The 16,858-nt window shown below is 39.7% G+C and overlaps 1 protein-coding gene across 2 annotated transcripts; it reads right to left on the reverse strand.

The window, feature by feature from the left end:
* Positions 1–1,583: 1,583 nt before the first annotated feature.
* LOC123981584 (NAD(P) transhydrogenase, mitochondrial-like) lies at positions 1,584–16,576 on the reverse strand. 2 transcript variants are annotated; one of them, XM_046066520.1, is made up of 11 exons: positions 16,522–16,576; positions 14,038–14,254; positions 9,986–10,215; positions 9,411–9,628; positions 8,739–8,826; positions 8,483–8,571; positions 6,528–6,715; positions 6,045–6,178; positions 5,704–5,895; positions 4,000–4,153; positions 1,584–3,082 (listed from the first exon to the last, which is right to left on the reverse strand). In XM_046066520.1, the coding sequence occupies exons 2-11, from the start codon at positions 14,189–14,191 to the stop codon at positions 2,916–2,918; spliced, it is 1,614 nt and encodes a 537-aa protein (XP_045922476.1). In that variant the 5' UTR covers positions 14,192–14,254; positions 16,522–16,576; the 3' UTR covers positions 1,584–2,915. The 2 variants fall into 2 exon arrangements, with proteins under 2 accessions (XP_045922476.1, XP_045922477.1); XM_046066521.1 differs by lacking the exon at positions 16,522–16,576 and adding an exon at positions 16,221–16,355.
* Positions 16,577–16,858: the final 282 nt, after the last annotated feature.

Here is a 16,858-nt window from a genome sequence, read left to right on the forward strand (position 1 = left end):
CAAGCAAGCCTTGGTGGAATTTAAAGTATCCTTGGGATCATTGTCCTGTTGGAAGGTCCAATGACTCCCAAGCTTCAGCTTCTTCACAGATGACATGACATTTTCTCCTAGGATTTCCTTAAACTTCAATGAATCCATCTTGCCTTTCACACGCTGCAGGTTACCAGTGCCAGAGGATGCAAAGCAGCCCCAGAGCATCACAGCTGTGGGCAGAGTGTTCTTATCAGTCTATGCGTCATTCTTTTACGTGAAGACATACAGCTGATCCATCGTGACGAAAAGTTCCAGTTTTGTTTCCCAAAACTTCTGTGGCTTGTCTATATGATTTCAAGCATACTGGAGCCATCTTTTCTTCTTCTTTTAAGTCAGTATGGGCGTCTTGGAGTACTGGCATGGAAACCATCTGCATTCAATATGCGCCTTACTGTGCTCACTGAAACCTCAGAGCAAGTTGCCACTAAGTTGTACTGCAGGTCTTTTGCAGCTTTTCACAACATGCCTTCTCAAAAATCTGGTTGCAGCCGTTGATAGCATCCTTTTTCTGCCCCGTCCAGGTAGTGTAACCACTGTAACTTTGAACTTGCAAACTATGCTTCCAACGGTGCCCCTATGAACATTCAGTGCCTTCACTATTTTCTTGTATCATGTTCCTTGTTTGTGAAGGTCAATGACCTCTTCTCTTAACCTTTTGCACCATTCTTGTGACTTAGCCATATTTCTAACATGCAGTCAAATGTGACACTCAACAAACCCCTAGCCAGTTCAGGTATATCATGTGTTCTAGCTTACGCACACCTGGTGCAACTAATAAAGCCCTTGGTTAGTTGTATCAGGAATGCTTGAGGCCACACCTGTTTTGCATATTTGAGATGTTCTATTAAAGGGGTTGAATAATTTTGAGACTGGAGAAGTCATTATGAGTTGCATTTTCAGTTGAATTTGGGGAAAGCATTTTGAAGTGTTCATTGCGTTGAGTTATTTCAGTTGCTTTTGTTTGATTTATTCATTGCAAACAGCTGTAAGGCTGGAAATTTTGACAATAAACCTGATTTGCAGTGGGGGTTGAATAATTTTGATTGCAACTGTATCTAAACCAATGGAATCAGTAACACTGTACAAATCGGTAAATTGCCTCATAACACCGTTGTACATTAAGATTTTCAGGTTCTTTTTGTATTTGGCCTCAGCATGCAGTCAATGCCCCTCTGATCACTGAATACGGTGCTGGCTTAAGGAATAAATATCAAGCCTTTAAGTGTACATTTTAAGCCATCTGTATATACTGCCAAATCATTATTTCTTAATGCCTCTTCTTGCTAAATAAAATGTAGTTTAAACTGACTTAAAAAGGTCTCAAAATGTGTTCCGACTAAAGAAAAAAAATATATCTTACTAGGGGTGTACTCCAAACCCGAACACAGTCCTTGAATATTGGATCTCTTTATTGGATACAGAGTCCCACCGATACATTTTTTTCACCTAAATGTTGATAAAATATGTATCATTGAAATAAGCTACTTGGACTCTCCCCCACCCACCCACCCAAAAAAAAGGTACAGTTATACCATTAAGGAGGAGATCAAAGGCAAGACTGGCCACCACAATGAACAGATTAGCCAGAAAGAAAGCCAATAGGCGTTAGAGTCTGCACATATACATGCTGGGTGGGCCAATGTCCTGCAGGTGTGCCTCTGTGACAAACATTAGCTACCAGGCTACAGGCAGAGTGTGACAGTGTGTCAGTGCTCTCAAGTAGATTAAAGCATTTTTATCAGACACCACATATAAAGCCAATGGATAAAAGACCAGCGTCTGAAGAACTTAAGATGACCCACCAGCCAGAGTCACTCCTGGTTGTAACACTATAACCTCCCAATGAATAATATAACTGTCCCTCACTCATACCCTAAATTCCAATACTATTCCCTAATGTCTGCGAGTGATATTGTGTGTGTGTGTGTGTGTGTGTGTCTCTTTATGATGCCTGGCACAACAACTGCAGAATTCTGTTGGTCTGTGAGACAATTCTGTTTCCATAACTGCAGTCAGTGGCAAGAATAAAAAAGGTAATAAAGGCCACTCCAAATATGAAGGAAAAATACCTGGACAGGGAGGAAAGGTTGAGAACAGGAGAGGAGGACAGATGGGGGGCAAGCAGACAACATGGAGAGAAGATAGGTACCCTTTCTAAAAAATTTAAGGAGCTTATTCATTTCTTTCATTTGTGGTCTCTGTGATGATCTTATGAACCTTTGCCTTGTAGACTGATGCCGTTATAAAGTGTGAGCAAAACCAAAGCATTGCTAGAATTTGACAGATATTGAATTTCAAGATGACTGAAAAGAAGGTATAATAGGGCAGACAAAGTAAGATGGTGTTCCACTGCTGGGTTCTGCAACCTGAGCTCTTGTGTCTGGCTGTGTGCATGAGTAAACGAGCAAATGAGCAAAGGACTTCCCTGACCCTCAAAGATCACTGGCGGTGTGTTACTTCCTACCCCACTGTGGGTCTTAAGCACGATCAAAGCCACGACAACACACACACATGCACTTACCTCTCTAACCTCTTAACCCCTCTGTGTTAAGCAGCCGCCGACAATAACGGCAATCTTTTTATTTGGACTGCAGACCTGCTGGACTGAAATGTTACATGTTTGATCCTCTAGCTAGGTCTTTATTTTATGCTTTCTAACATTGTTTATTTTGATTTCCTACTAGTACTATGTGTTAGAATTTGATGGTGTTCCGTATCATATTTGTTCGCCATGTTTCATGTTGTGCTGGTTTAATGTTCAGTGACCTAAAGATGTAGATGTCCTCAACTCTTCAACTTGAGGGTTCAAACTGATGCAATCACTGAGAAATTACTTCACAAATTGAAAGACAGGTTTTAAAAGCTGAACACAGTAAAGACAACTAACCCGAGATAGCATTGGTGACAGACATGAGGGGAGAGTGCAGAGCAGGAGTGACTCCCCACACGGTGTGGTATCCCACAATGCCAGCCAGTCCAAAGGTGGTGACGATCTGCGTGAAGGCGGCGTTAGGAGCTGCCAGACCCAGACCCAGCAGGACAGCAGCACCTGGCACAGAGAGAGAGACATCATTTGTTTAAATAAAGTATTTTTAGGACCAGAAATTGTCTTTGTCCAATATTGAACATGAATTGTGAGCATTTTAGCCAAAGAGAAGACATTAAACTATTCAATATTTCACTTAAAAGAAAAGTCAGATTAAAAAAAGCTTAATTTTGTTTTCTAGATTTCCCCAACTCTAAGGACATTTGGTTGACTGTAAGGTGTGGTTGGCGCTTGACCACCCACGTTGTCCTTTTTTCCTGTTACTTCAACAGACAGCTATACTTATCCGATAGTCAAATTGCGATTTCTCTGGTTACATTTTCTAAACAGGTAGCATCAAACAAACCTTCTTTTCCAAAGCAACTGTTGTAGCTAAAGACGTTATCTATGTCCATGACAGTCAATCAAAAATTATTAAACCGACTACCTCACAAGCCGCGTTAATAAGAACGTAACCAGCACAAAGCATGTTCTCAGTTGAGCACATCATCAGCTGTGTGGTGGTGTTAAGTAGGAAACCACTCGAGCACCTAAACAATGTGTGAACCACATTAACTGCATGTGGCGCACTTACAGGGCGCTCTGTGGCACCGTGGGAACCACTCACTTCGGCGCTACTTCAAACACACACTCAGCGGGACACTGTTTTTACAATGCACACTTCCTGACACCTAACAAGGTGTCTGTGTGTGTCACTTCTCACCTCCTGTGCACATTCCAGCAGTGACCTAAAAAGCTGGTTATTAACCTGCCCTTCACCTTTCGGCAGACCTCGACCTCCCTTAAGACCCAATGTTGGCAATTAACAAAATAAAGCTTTAAATGAGCACATTTCTCAGATAGAGCATCATCCTGATTTTTGTATTTAGCCAGAAAATCAAAATGTAATGGCACATTCAGTTTCAACCACAATGACTAACCTCCAGTGTATGAGCCAGCAGTGGTAAGTGTAGCCCTGAAGGGGGATATTTGGGAAGCCTTCTCCTTCTGTAATTCCTGGACAGACTTGGGTTTAGGAGGCGCTGCAGAGGGCAAATTGTTAGGCTGAGGAGCAGGGAACAGGTTCTTTCCATTCTGGAGGTGACAGAGTTGGTACGATGTGAAAGGGAGAGGCGGGGGGGGGGGAAAAAACAGAAATTTCAATAAATCTGTCCTAATCTTCATATTAATGTTGATTATCTATGCTCTATAGATGAGACAGAGAGGATGGTGGACATGAGGGCAAATGTAAGTTATATTAACAATATCAAATGACATTTATTAGGAGCTGATTTCATCTCTCCTTTTCTTCCCTGATCTCATTACCTGATGGCGCACAATGACCTTTCTTGCATTCCTAAATGTTTGAAACATTAGACTGTGCTGTCAAGATCAAGGTAAGCAAATTCATGATCAGTAGGTAGAGTACATAATATCTGCATTTCAGCATCATTTAGATGTGAGACCATTACTGTGATCCGATATGGGTGGAACTGCTAGCTAACATCCCCAAAAAATGAACACAGCTTGACTAAGACTAATTGCAGCAAAAACAATCTTCCTAAAATATAATAGTGATCTATGACCTAAAGCTGATATAAATGATATGACTCGACCTCACTGAAAAAAATATGGATATTTACGAATTAAAGCCAAATCTACAGAAGGTGTGGTGGACCATCGCTGCCTCACACACTCGGTTTTGATGCTTTGCCTCTATAATTAAGTTTTTAATTATAGAATCTTTTTTTACAGTAACACATAATATAAAAATAAACATTCTGATGAGGATCTCTTACATTTGGTTTGGCAGAAGTATGACCAACATCTGTACTGAGCAGGACATTTCAGTTGAAAAATGCACTTGTGTTATGCTGTATCTAAATTTCTGCACTATGAAAAAAAGAGGGGAGCCTTTTCAATGCAGAAAAGTGAGAAAATGTAATGTGCGCACAAATACAAGTACTTAAAAGAACACAACAAGGAATTGACAGCTGCTGGCAGATGCTCTGGATTGCAACGTGTTTTCCGCTGGATGTTCTTTCTCAAACAGCATCAGATGCCTTCTTATCACTTATTAGCCAACAAAATTATACCAATATATTTGTGACAACCGATAGTGCTCTCATTAACAATTCAATCATCTTTATAAGTATTTTAGACTGAAATTATCAAGAACCACTTTCCAGTTGACTACACAATTGCACCAATAGAGCTAAAGTTAGTGAGAAGCAGCTCAGAGACCCTGAAAAATACAATTTTTATTTATTTATTTATTTATTTTTATTTTATATAGAGTTATCAAAGCCATCTTTGAGCATGTGGTTGTATCTTTATTATTACTATTAGGTCAATGTCATTTTTTTTACTCTTAAAACTCAAACATGGCTGATGAGGTTTAATGTGTACTAAGGAGACATTACTCTGCTGTAAAGATGCTCAAAGTAGAGAGTTAAGAAGACATTGTTTGTGCTTAGAGTGACATCTAGTGACTGTGTAGGGGACCTGCATGATTTTCTACAGCATGGATCCTCAGTTTTTATCTGGGCTGAGCCCTCAGTGTCAGTTGACACATCCGTATGAAATCTCAGCCGTTACACCGGCATGTATGTTTAGTCAGCTGTAGGCCACATAAGACATCATACCTGCATGACAACAGATCCTCTGACAACGTGGTCCATGGTCCCGTAGTCAAACACTTCCTTGACGTCGAGGTAAAAGTTCTCCTTGTCGGGGCTGACGGCCCGCAACAACTTAGTGATGTTGTTTGAGTACAGTGTACTGGACTGTGTCGGCAAACGGCTGGGAAGGTCTGTGTACCCAATATGGGTCACTCCCTAATATACATTAAAAAACAGAAACGTTTTGTGGTGTTACACTAAATTGGAAAAGAAGGCCGATGACACCGTCAAAAGACAATCAACACAAACCAAGAAAACATTTTTTGGTATGGGTGTGAGTATGTGCGAACAGTATGTGCACTGACCTTGTATACTGACAGCTCTCCAGGCACTGTGGTCTCAATGTTTCCTCCAGCCTCGGCAGCCAAGTCCACCACCACAGACCCATCTTTCATGCTCTCTACCATTGGTTTGGTGATCAGGATGGGCGCCCGTCTACCTACAATGTCACAATGGAAACACAGACCCCAAGGCATTACACATACTAACCCAAGAACTGAATCATTTTAACTACAGCTACTGAGGAGTAATGGAACAAATGTTAAGCTGCTGTAAAATATGTTCTGGTAAAGCTATTTTTTTAATATTCCATGACTTGTCCATTTTATTTTTAAATTCTCTGACTACCTCCTCAGAAAACGCATCTCACATTCAGATATTCCATAACCAGAGGGAAGTTGTTTACATGTCCTTTCGTTTGACGGCAGTGCCTCTGTAATGTGTCCTTCACTTTTTAACATACACAGTCTTTGTTTACATTGTGTATGAGTCTTTGCTTCTGTGCATACCAGGGATAAGAGCAGTGCTGATGACAATGTCCACCTCCTGACATTGTTTGGCAAACAGCTTCATCTCTGCCTCTATGAACTCCTTTGACATTTCCTTGGCATAGCCTCCTTGACCCTCTCCTGACTCCTTGAAATCCACCTCCAGCGGCTCTGCGCCCAAAGATTTAAACTGCTCCAAAGCTGCAGCTCTGAGAGAGGAGGAGAGGTGATTTCTTAGTCAGACAGAAAATATGAGAACACATGCTGGATGTGATATTATAATTTTCCATTATCCTAGATTGGTAATGCAGGAGTGACACTGTTTGTCCTTAAAACTGCATACATAGAACAACGGTACAACTGTGCATGAAGCTGAAAGGTACTATACGTGAAGATTTTCATGAAATCAAATCCCATTTTCCCCGTGACCCTGTACGCAGGATAAGCGGTTGACGATGGATGGATGGATGGCAAATCTCATTTTGATACCATTTATAATCAGTTTTTTCTGCTATTTATTTATTGTATTTAGGGCATGCCCGAATATAATTTTTTGAGCTTCGAAGCTTCGACATTAATTAACAACAAATAATCAAAGCTCTGACGGCACTGCGCGCATGGTGGTGGGTTATGCTGTAATTTCATGAGATACAGCTATGTATTTGATAGATTAAAGCCAAATATTTGAATGCCCAAAAAAGTTCTGGCAATGACATGAGTGAGGGAGAAACCTGACAGGAGAGATAACGAGCGGTGGTCAATGACTTTGGCAATGACAAGGGCTTTGATGTGAACTGGAACGTTACGTTCACTGCTGTGAGCAGTCAGGCATGCAAGAAAAAAAAAAAAAAAAATCAATATACGAATCCCAAATTGAAAATCTAATGTGTACCCAATAATCGAATATTCGGGACCATCCCTAATTGTATTTACATTAAGAAATGACCCCTCCATATCTATAGCAATATTGATTGTTAGTGGTCGAGTCTGCCACACGCACAAGTGATTTTGAGGAAACGATACATGTATGTAATCCAGTGTAATTTTATCTAACATCCTCTCTGTTTACAATTGACTTTCTTTACACCGTAATAAAGGGTAACTTTGTTATTTTTTAAACCTGTTCTCCCATGTTTTGTGTCTAAGTGACTAATGGGGAGAATCATTTTTGGTCCAGTATGGAGCAAGCATGATGCAGTTGGCAGAAGAAGAACCAGGGTGCAATGTGATCCTTGGGGGGCGGCTGTATACCATCAAAGTACGTCCACTAAAGTGCTTGTTTTGCCACTTTTTCTTTTTTTTTTTTTTTAAAAAGGGAGTAAAATTTTTTCATCTTTTTGTTTAACCAGAAACAGGCGTTATATTACTCTGTTCAAAGCAACCAGACGCCATTTAAAACAGTAATTTTACCTCTTGTCAAGGGAGTCTGGTGGCAGAGCAATATAGTGGCTGTTTCTGGTTAAACAAAAAGGATCATACTCTTTAAAAAAGTTTTTAAAAAAGGTCTTTCTCTGTAGGGATCCTTTCCATAATGTTGTCAGACACTTATATTAACAATCTGTCAGTGGCAAAAACAAGCACTTCAGTGGACGTACTTTGATGGAGCCCAATTGCCCGGAAGGATTATGTTGCAGCCTGGTTTCGCTTCTGCTAACTGCAGAACAAAAAATTGTTGTCCCTATTAGTCACACAGCCATAAAAACATGGGAAAATAGGGTCCAGGTTGAAAAATACAGACGTTATCCTTTCAGTTACTGCTAAAGCAAAATTAACATTTTCTACTGCTGCTGCTTGAGTTTAATAGCTTTCAACTGGTGAAAGAGTGTCTTTTATTGTAAAGAGTGTTTTTTTTGGGTCCAAAGGCTTTAATTAAGTTTGAATTAGCTAAGAATATATGCATATGTACAACACATATAATTATGTACGCCTGCTAAAATGCAATCTTCAATCAAAGTCAGTTTAACGTCAAAACAAACCTGGTATCAAATCCTCTGACAATGGCTCCCATTGCCCTGGCAGTACCAGCTGCTGCCAACCCAGCCACGCCACCTCCAATGATCAGAACCTATTCACATACACATACGTTAAATCGTTTGGGATGACTAATACTGTGATTTAGCGTGTTACAACTGGCATAGACACATTTGCACTCAAAATAATACTTCCACCAATAATAGAAATGCAAAACACACACAGATATACACACACACACACACACACACACACACACACCTTTGCTGGTGGCACTTTCCCAGCTGCTGTGATTTGTCCAGTGAAAAAGCGACCAAAGCTGTTAGCTGCCAGCACAACTGCTTTGTACCTGTGACGAAGAGGAAAATAACACAGGAAAGATACATCAATATGGATATAAGTTTAAAACACATCCAAGTAAGACATTAGGAAAAATTCAAATAAATACATGGAAGTGCGGTATCTCTCTTTTTCTGGTCATGGGCAAGATATCTACAAGTTGTGTTTAGGCTGTCAATGCCTAGTAGAATGCCTGCCTCTTGAGTAAAAATTAAAACAAAGCTGAAAAACAGTTTTATTTTATTTATTTTTTAAATACTGCTGATAATACTTTGCGAGCACAAACTAGCCAACAGGTATAAGAGCTTGTTAGCAAGCTAATGTTGTAAATATTTTAAGCTAAATGTATGGCTGCATTGTTTTATTACAAATTTAAAAACAAGGTATAAAAAGTAAAAATTGCAATGTATATTAGCAGCACATCAACACAGAGTAAACACATGTACTGTACGTACAGTATGCCTGTGATTTCATGCATTCTGTTTCCTCCTCCTGCTAAATATTAGCATTTATATGTGCCTTCAAATGGAACATGGAAGGTTTTCTTTTCAACATGGGAGGTTTAGTATGAGGTGCCAGGCACCGTAAACATACCCTGCAATGTTTGCCATTGAGCTCAGTGCATCATAACCCTGGGCGATGGTGACTCGGGGCACTTGGTCCATAGCCAGGACGGTGGCCTTCTTCTGGGAAAGCATGTCCATCAGCTCGGGGTTTTGGGCTGGGTAGATGAAGCTGATTAAAGTAGCCGCGTCCTTCATCATGTCCACCTCATGGACACCCAAATCAGGGTTAAAAATGGGAGCGCGGACCTGGAAGCAGAGGAATTGGTTGAAAAAGACAAGGACAGGGCGAAACATGAGAAGGAAAGCTAAATATTCAACTAAAGGCTATAAATGAAAAAGGTCAGAATTTCATATTAAATGTTTTCAGCCTAGTGAAGGAGTCCGAGACACAGACAAAGAGTGTCCCTCCATTATTCCTCATTACCTTATCTTATATCTTAACCAGCCTTTCAGATACAAGGACATCTGGCGCTTTCGACTACTTGCAATGCTGTTTGATTCATCTAACCATCTTATTTACCTCCTCCTCCCTCTCTCTGGCCTTGGTGAACTAGTAAACAATCCACTATTCATTTGCCATCCACCCCTCACAATCCTACCAACCTTAACCACCAAATCAGATGCCAAGACATCTTTAATGTTTTTTATTGTTGCTCCAGCTTGGGCGTACTGTTCATCATGGAACTTGGATGGCTCGCCAGCTCCAGACTCCACGACAACATTGAAGCCCTGTTTGACGAGCGCCTGGACACCAGCGGGAGAAAGCGCCACACGACGTTCACTCTGGAAAATTTCTTTGGGTATGCCAACTGTCAGTTGTTTATATGGAATACCTGCAAAGGTGAAGAGAAAAACACAGGAGCAACGGTGATAAGTGACATGCTATATTAAGTCATATATCACCATTCATCATCACACTCTTGCAGCTTTTCTCTTATGCCAGTTGGAGCTCATGATTTAAGATGCAGGAGATAATTTGAGAAAATGTTTTATTATAAAGATCACAACAACACACCACTGCAGCTTCAAGGAGAGCCTCCTCAGGAAGCGATCTTGAATGTGGTAAATAAACTGTATGAGTAATGGCTTGTTTGGGCAGAGGGACAAGGTCAGTGCCTTGTAACGACACAAAGACTAGTACAGCCATTTTATAGGCTCAGTGAATCAGTACATAAAACACTAAACACCAAGTATAGCTGAGGCTAATGTGAATGTCTGGGAATCATGAATGTCTCTACCAAACTCTGTGCCAATTTATTTCGGTAGATATGAACCACTGAATACATTAAAACTTTGACCTGCTGTTGTCACAAAAAGAAAAGTCAGGGGGTTATCAAAGTCATAAATTATCCTTTGGGGACCATTAATCTCGGAACAAAATTAAATGGAAATCCATCCTGTAGTTATCAAGATATTACCGCCTGGCTCTACAGGTACAGTAGCTTGGTGAAAAAAAAAAAGAACAACCAACAGGGAAGCAGGAAGTTTTCCTTTGTTGTCTATTCAAAGTAGACCTGATTCAACATGTGTGAGAACAAGAGAAGCTTATAATAAGAATGAAATTAGTAAAGAGAAGATTAAAAAGATAGAAACACAATGAAATAAATAGCAAAAAAGAGACACAATAGAATATGAAAGGGACTCTAAACTATTACTATGCTCAGCCAGTTTATTCTGTCTTTTTTCTTTTCCTAGCAGTATGCCAATCACATGTTGCGCCAGCTCCTATGGAAAATTCCACTGAAGCTTTTTCTCAGTCAATCACCTAAAGCATTAAGTCAAACAGATCTATCCACTGCAGCTATGATTCTGAACTTTTTCTCAGGTACCAATCACCTAAAGACTATTAGAGTCAGAGAACAAGGTAATCTATCCCGTGGCTATCGTATTAATGAGCATAAATGCAGTTTAGATTAAGTTCAATTTGAGTAGAAACCAGAAGATACACCTGACCACCACCATAATCCTAAAGCATTATTGTGTGTGTTTAGACACTACACATTTGTACTTTAAGAGCTGTTGGGAATCTCACCGTAGAGATAATAACATGATAAGCTATAAATCTCACCTGCAAGACAAAGTAAAGCCCTGGCTTACTGGGCCTTCTGCTCTAGCATGCCCTTCTGTCTGACAGACAGAAATGGCAACAAAAGGCAAACCCCGAGATTACTTTAAGGCCCCACTTCTTTTCTGGTGTCAAAAAAAATCACTGGCAACACCCACTTTTTGAAATGGCAGGAAATTTACAACAATTACAAACATGTTGACATCATGAGATGGCAATTAAAAAAAGCTCATTTGTTGTGAAGCTTAAAAAAGCACCCTGAGGAGTTTTGACAACTAGTATCATTATTCATCAAGGTGTGTAGTGTGAGTGGATCCCGGTTAAACATGGACTTACAGGTGGGCAACACAATACACAATTCCCTCCAACATTCAATAGTTGGTGCTGTTAAAGGGACAAAAAACTTGCCATGAAATGACATGTGTGAAGGAAGGCACAGAAGAAGACTGCTAGCATGCAAACATGGATGTATATTTAGAACTAGATACTGGACCCAAAAATGGCACCTATTCAGTCCAATGACAATTGCTGGCCTGGTGCATACACCAAAAAAGTTTCCTCAATGGCAACATAAGGCTCAAGATAGAGTTTAATACAGTGTATTCCTACCACATGAACAAGGGGCCCGCGACCCTGAATGCAGGATAAGCGGTTGCAGATGGATGGATGGATGGATGAACGAACAAGGGGTTCAATTGTGTTGAGTTCAATGGAGTTGCATCCCCTCGGTAGATATATAGATTTAAAATAATTTATGTTTCTATTATAATTATATTATTTATTGTGATTGTCAGTAGTGTCACTAGTGTTGTGTCCAATCAGCAGGACACAATGTACCTTTACGGCCATATTTAGACTGTGAAAAACCGCAGTCGGCTCATTCATTTCAAAAGTGATACCATACTGTGTTGACACACAAGGGCATAAATGATTCTCAGGTGATAACTTTCCAGAATCTTTTCTTACAGTATTATAAATCAGTATGCAGTGCTTTTAAATGTCTGATAAGCCTTTAAACTCCAGGATATAAGACTCAAACCCAAGTTCCTGGATTGTATTTCTTTGTCTCACCAACACCTGAAGCAACACAGCCCCACTAACACACGAGTGGTGTCCTGTTTTTGGTTCAAATGTCCGGTAAAAATGTTTATCACGTGTCATTTTGACACAATGTGGAAACAGACAGATCTACGTTGGTGACAATGACGGTCTCTTCAAAAAGCATAGATTAATTCTGTGCATGTCATAGTTCACGAATCCAGTCTCACAACACACTGCCTCAGTCTTTACTGTACATCTATAGGCTCTATAGAGGTCAAAGTTCCTCTCCTCTACTGTAAGCCGATACGCGAGTGTCCAGAATCGACACTGCCAGCTGTTACTGGAGCGAGCTGAACTGCAGGAATGTCATGAAAGAGGTCACAAGCACCCCTCGAACACCCACCTGCGTATACAGAGAGACACTGGCACAACCATGAGCCCAGCACACTCAGACATGAAACACATGCAAACAGCTGATACTGACAGAGTGTGCATGGAAAATGTAGAATTATGCCTCACTGCAGTATCCTAAATGTGACCTTGGGACTGAAAGCAAACACCGGTAGCAACACTGACCTATAGAATAAACCTTTTAAGTAGAGTTAAAGGAAAAGCTACTGCATTTATCTCTATTTTCCCCCTAAACAGGGGAGTATCTTCTTCATAACAATTACAATGACCTTAAAAGGAATAAGACAAAATGAATGAATGGGTAGTTCGCTACTCCAAAGCGTATTTGTATCACAATGAGAGGTCACCTGTTGCCAAGGCCGATAAAGGACGATGGTATAAATAGCCTCCTTGTCTGTTCCTTCTAATGCTGAGTAGTACCAATTTGCTGAAAACATAACCTCTGTGATTTGTTATTGTAACTATGTTGCCACCTGCCATGTTGCACAAGTACATGAGAAAAAACAGCTAGTGTTTACATTTTAAGTTCCAACAGGGGGAAAATCAGAAATAAATCAAAGTAAGTAATCAAAAACTAACATTTAAAATTGATTCCAATCTATCATACTGATCACTAATATAGGGTAGTTTTACAAGCTTCAAGCTGTTGCTAATCTCATTATCTTATAGCTTACTAATCAATGCATGCATGCTGTCAGTAAATCAAATGTCCAACACCTGACACACTATTAAAATATTCATGCTTGGAACAGTTTTATTTGTGTAAAGATGGATGGAAAATATTTAAATGTTGTCGGAACACTGACTATCACAACCTTTATTCTTTCTTTGTGTGTTGTAAAAATGTAAGACACATGTTGATATCAGCCTTTTGGCAAAGTGTAATGGAAGATCATGTGATGTCTTTGGTACTTACTGTAAATTAGTACATTGGTCACACTTCATTGCAACATTATTTTGCTCTCTAGTGGACGTTTAATCCCTTAAAAATGGAAATTTGTAATGATGTTACTTTACTGACCATTTGTAAATAAAATGTTAAATTATTTTTTGGACCAAATGTAGATTAGATGCTTTATGTAAATTATTCTATTACGTATGTCCATGCCAAATCACTAAGTGTGCATAAGTGTCTTACCTGGACTGGCACATCGCCCGAGAGCTTGATGGGTCCTAAAAAAGCGAAGGTATGACGATTTGATAGCATGGCCGCTCCGCAGCTTCACACACGAAACCCCGCTGAACACAGGGGCCGAGCAGCTAGCTGCCACAACTCGTAGGAGGCTCGCCATGGTGCACACACACCCGACACTCACACACCAGGAGGAGCTCAACAGGGACAGACAGCACCCCTCCTGGGAAGAGACGTGAGAGAAGGGCACCAGCAGACAGAGAGGGGAGGGGGGTTGTGGGTAAAGAACAGTAAAAGTGGTGAAACAGAGTGAAAGTAAGAGTGTCAATATCTCTACACATCATTATCAGCTTTCAAATCAATTGCACACGTTATCACATTTGAAAAAGTATGTACTATACGTTGTGCCCACAAGTTCCACAGAAATATGTCCTTCCCTGCTCCCTTGTAGATCAAGCAAACACTTACGGCACACTTACGTTTATGCAACATGTCACATTCATTGAGACAACATTTTACTACACGCATGTGTACCCAAATCCAAAACATAATACATTATGAATAGGTATTATGCTGTCATATAAACATATACTATTTTGTCAAATTTTCTGCAAGGATCAGTTTGAAAAGAAAAATATGTTTCATTGACACATCTGTACATCAGTAAAATCATGGACAACACAGTCACTTCTATCAATGCTGAAACTAAAGCTAAAATGATGAGTCAATTAATCAATTAGTAAATCGAAAATCAAAAATGTATCATTAATTTTGATAAATCATTTAAGTCATACAAGTCATACAAGGGTGGTGGTGATGGTGCAGTGGATAAGACACATGCGTTTGGTGTGAGAGACCGGGGTTCAACTTCCCACTATGACACATCCACCAGTGTGTCTCTGAGCAAGATACTTGCTCCAGAGGCACGCGACCTCTGACACAAATAGCAATTGTCAGTTGCTTTGGATAAAAGCATCAGCTAAATATGTAATGTAAAGTCATTTGTTAAGTAAAGTTCCAGCTTCACTAATATGAAAATCTGCTGCTTTTCTCTTTTTTATATCATTGTAAATTGAATACATTTCTTTCACTATTTGCTGACTGATTTCAAAAACTTAAAAAAACGAGTATTTGTAATAAAATATCCATTCTTTACATATACCCACTTATCCATTGGAAGGTCGCAATGGGCTGGAACCAATCCCAGCATACATTGTCAGTTAAGGGATAATGAGAATAATTGTTAGTTGCAGTCCTAGAGGGCATTTTCCACACAATAAAAATTCCATCTTAGGGTCATAGTTGAAAATATATTAATCAACTGTGTCCCAGTTAGGCCATTCATGGACTCTTAGTGGCAGAAGTGACCTACTTGGTAACCTTTATGCAGATTAGTCAACATATCATTGCATCTAAAGTCATACGATTAAAGTACAAAGCATTTCAAAGCACACAGTATAATAATTTCCATTTTATGCAACATTGTACTTCTACACCACTACATTTATTTGACATTAGTTACTAGTTGCTTTGTAGCTTCTGATTATTTTCCAAAATATAAATCAACTAATAAATTATGAATCCTGCATAATGACTACTTTTACTGTTGGTACTTAACCATATTTTGATGCTAATTTTTATGTACTTTAAATTAAGCAAGATCTATTTTACTTAAGTAATAGTAAGTAATTTACACTGTGATATTGTTACTTTTACTAGTAAAGTAAAGTATCTGAGTATTCTTTCCGCCATTGCAGACCAGACACTCTCTAATCACAGCCTGTGTGTTGTGTTCAGGACTCTTGTTTCATGTCAGAAAAACTGAAGCTACCACGTCACCAAAAAGAGTCGCGGTCTTAAAATATGAATCACACAAACGGTTAACATGTTGCTAACAATATAACGTTAGCTCATAAAAACCTAACTTAAGGATGGAGACAGCATCGTATTGCAGACAAGTGTTGCTCTGTCATGTATGTGCTAAATTAAACCCATACCGTCTATGATTAGTTAAACCCCGAGTCAGGACTTCAAAGGCTCTCATAAACCTCTTATCTGGTTAGCGGCATCGTTTAATGATTCTGAAAATCACAAATAAAACAACGTTTAAATCAATGGTTTCCTCTCGACAACATTGTCTCACAAATGTGTCATCCAGAGAAGTTAATGCGTAAAAACTGGTGGATTACTGGTGTTTTGGCAGGCCAGTGCTCAGTGCCGTGTTTCTCTGTGAATCAGACATCAACAAAAGCAGTATCCAGGCGGGCATCACTTCTCGGTTTTTGTCTCCACTCAATGCAAAATCTAGCCGGGGTGAGAGCTAACCTGAGCTAGCTAGCGCGCTAGCTGGAAACTAATACACATCTGGCTCGTGCATGAAGGCGACGTACTTCACAAAAAGCCCCACACACACGCACAGAAATGCACACCGAAACACATGCACGGTGAAAAGTGAGAGTAGAAAGGTTAACAGCAGACAACTCGACTGACCTTTGCTAATAGTCCTGGCTCTGTGCTGCTCAGGTCTGTCAATCCGGAAGTTGTCTCGTCGGCGCAGAAATATTATTGGATCATATGGGATGCGTCAGAGGAAATCCTATCACTTTTGATTTGCAGTCATTGACTATGCATGAAAAATCCCATTTTATTATATATATATAAATATATATAAAATGTGTCCAGCTAACTGTTACCTCCACATTTTTTTAATTGACAGTAACATTAATGTTCATATTTTGTATTAAGGCTTAACTTACAAGTTCTGCTCAAAAGTTTACGTCGGGAGCATATACACGAGCATATTTATTGATAAGCGCAACACCATACA

The sequence above is a fragment of the Micropterus dolomieu genome, linkage group LG13 (assembly GCF_021292245.1).
Source record: "Micropterus dolomieu isolate WLL.071019.BEF.003 ecotype Adirondacks linkage group LG13, ASM2129224v1, whole genome shotgun sequence".
NCBI lineage: Eukaryota > Metazoa > Chordata > Actinopteri > Centrarchiformes > Centrarchidae > Micropterus > Micropterus dolomieu.

Excerpts from the sequence above, each read along its gene's own strand:
- LOC123981584 (XM_046066520.1), bottom strand. The coding sequence starts at position 14,191 with ATGGCGAGCCTCCTACGAGTTGTGGCAGCTAGCTGCTCGGCCCCTGTG. Across the intron at positions 8,572-8,738 it reads GGAAAGTGCCACCAGCAAAG|GTTCTGATCATTGGAGGTGG; the intron begins GTGTGTGTGTGT and ends GTATGTGAATAG. Across the intron at positions 4,154-5,703 it reads GAGGATCTGTTGTCATGCAG|AATGGAAAGAACCTGTTCCC; the intron begins GTATGATGTCTT and ends TGTCACCTCCAG.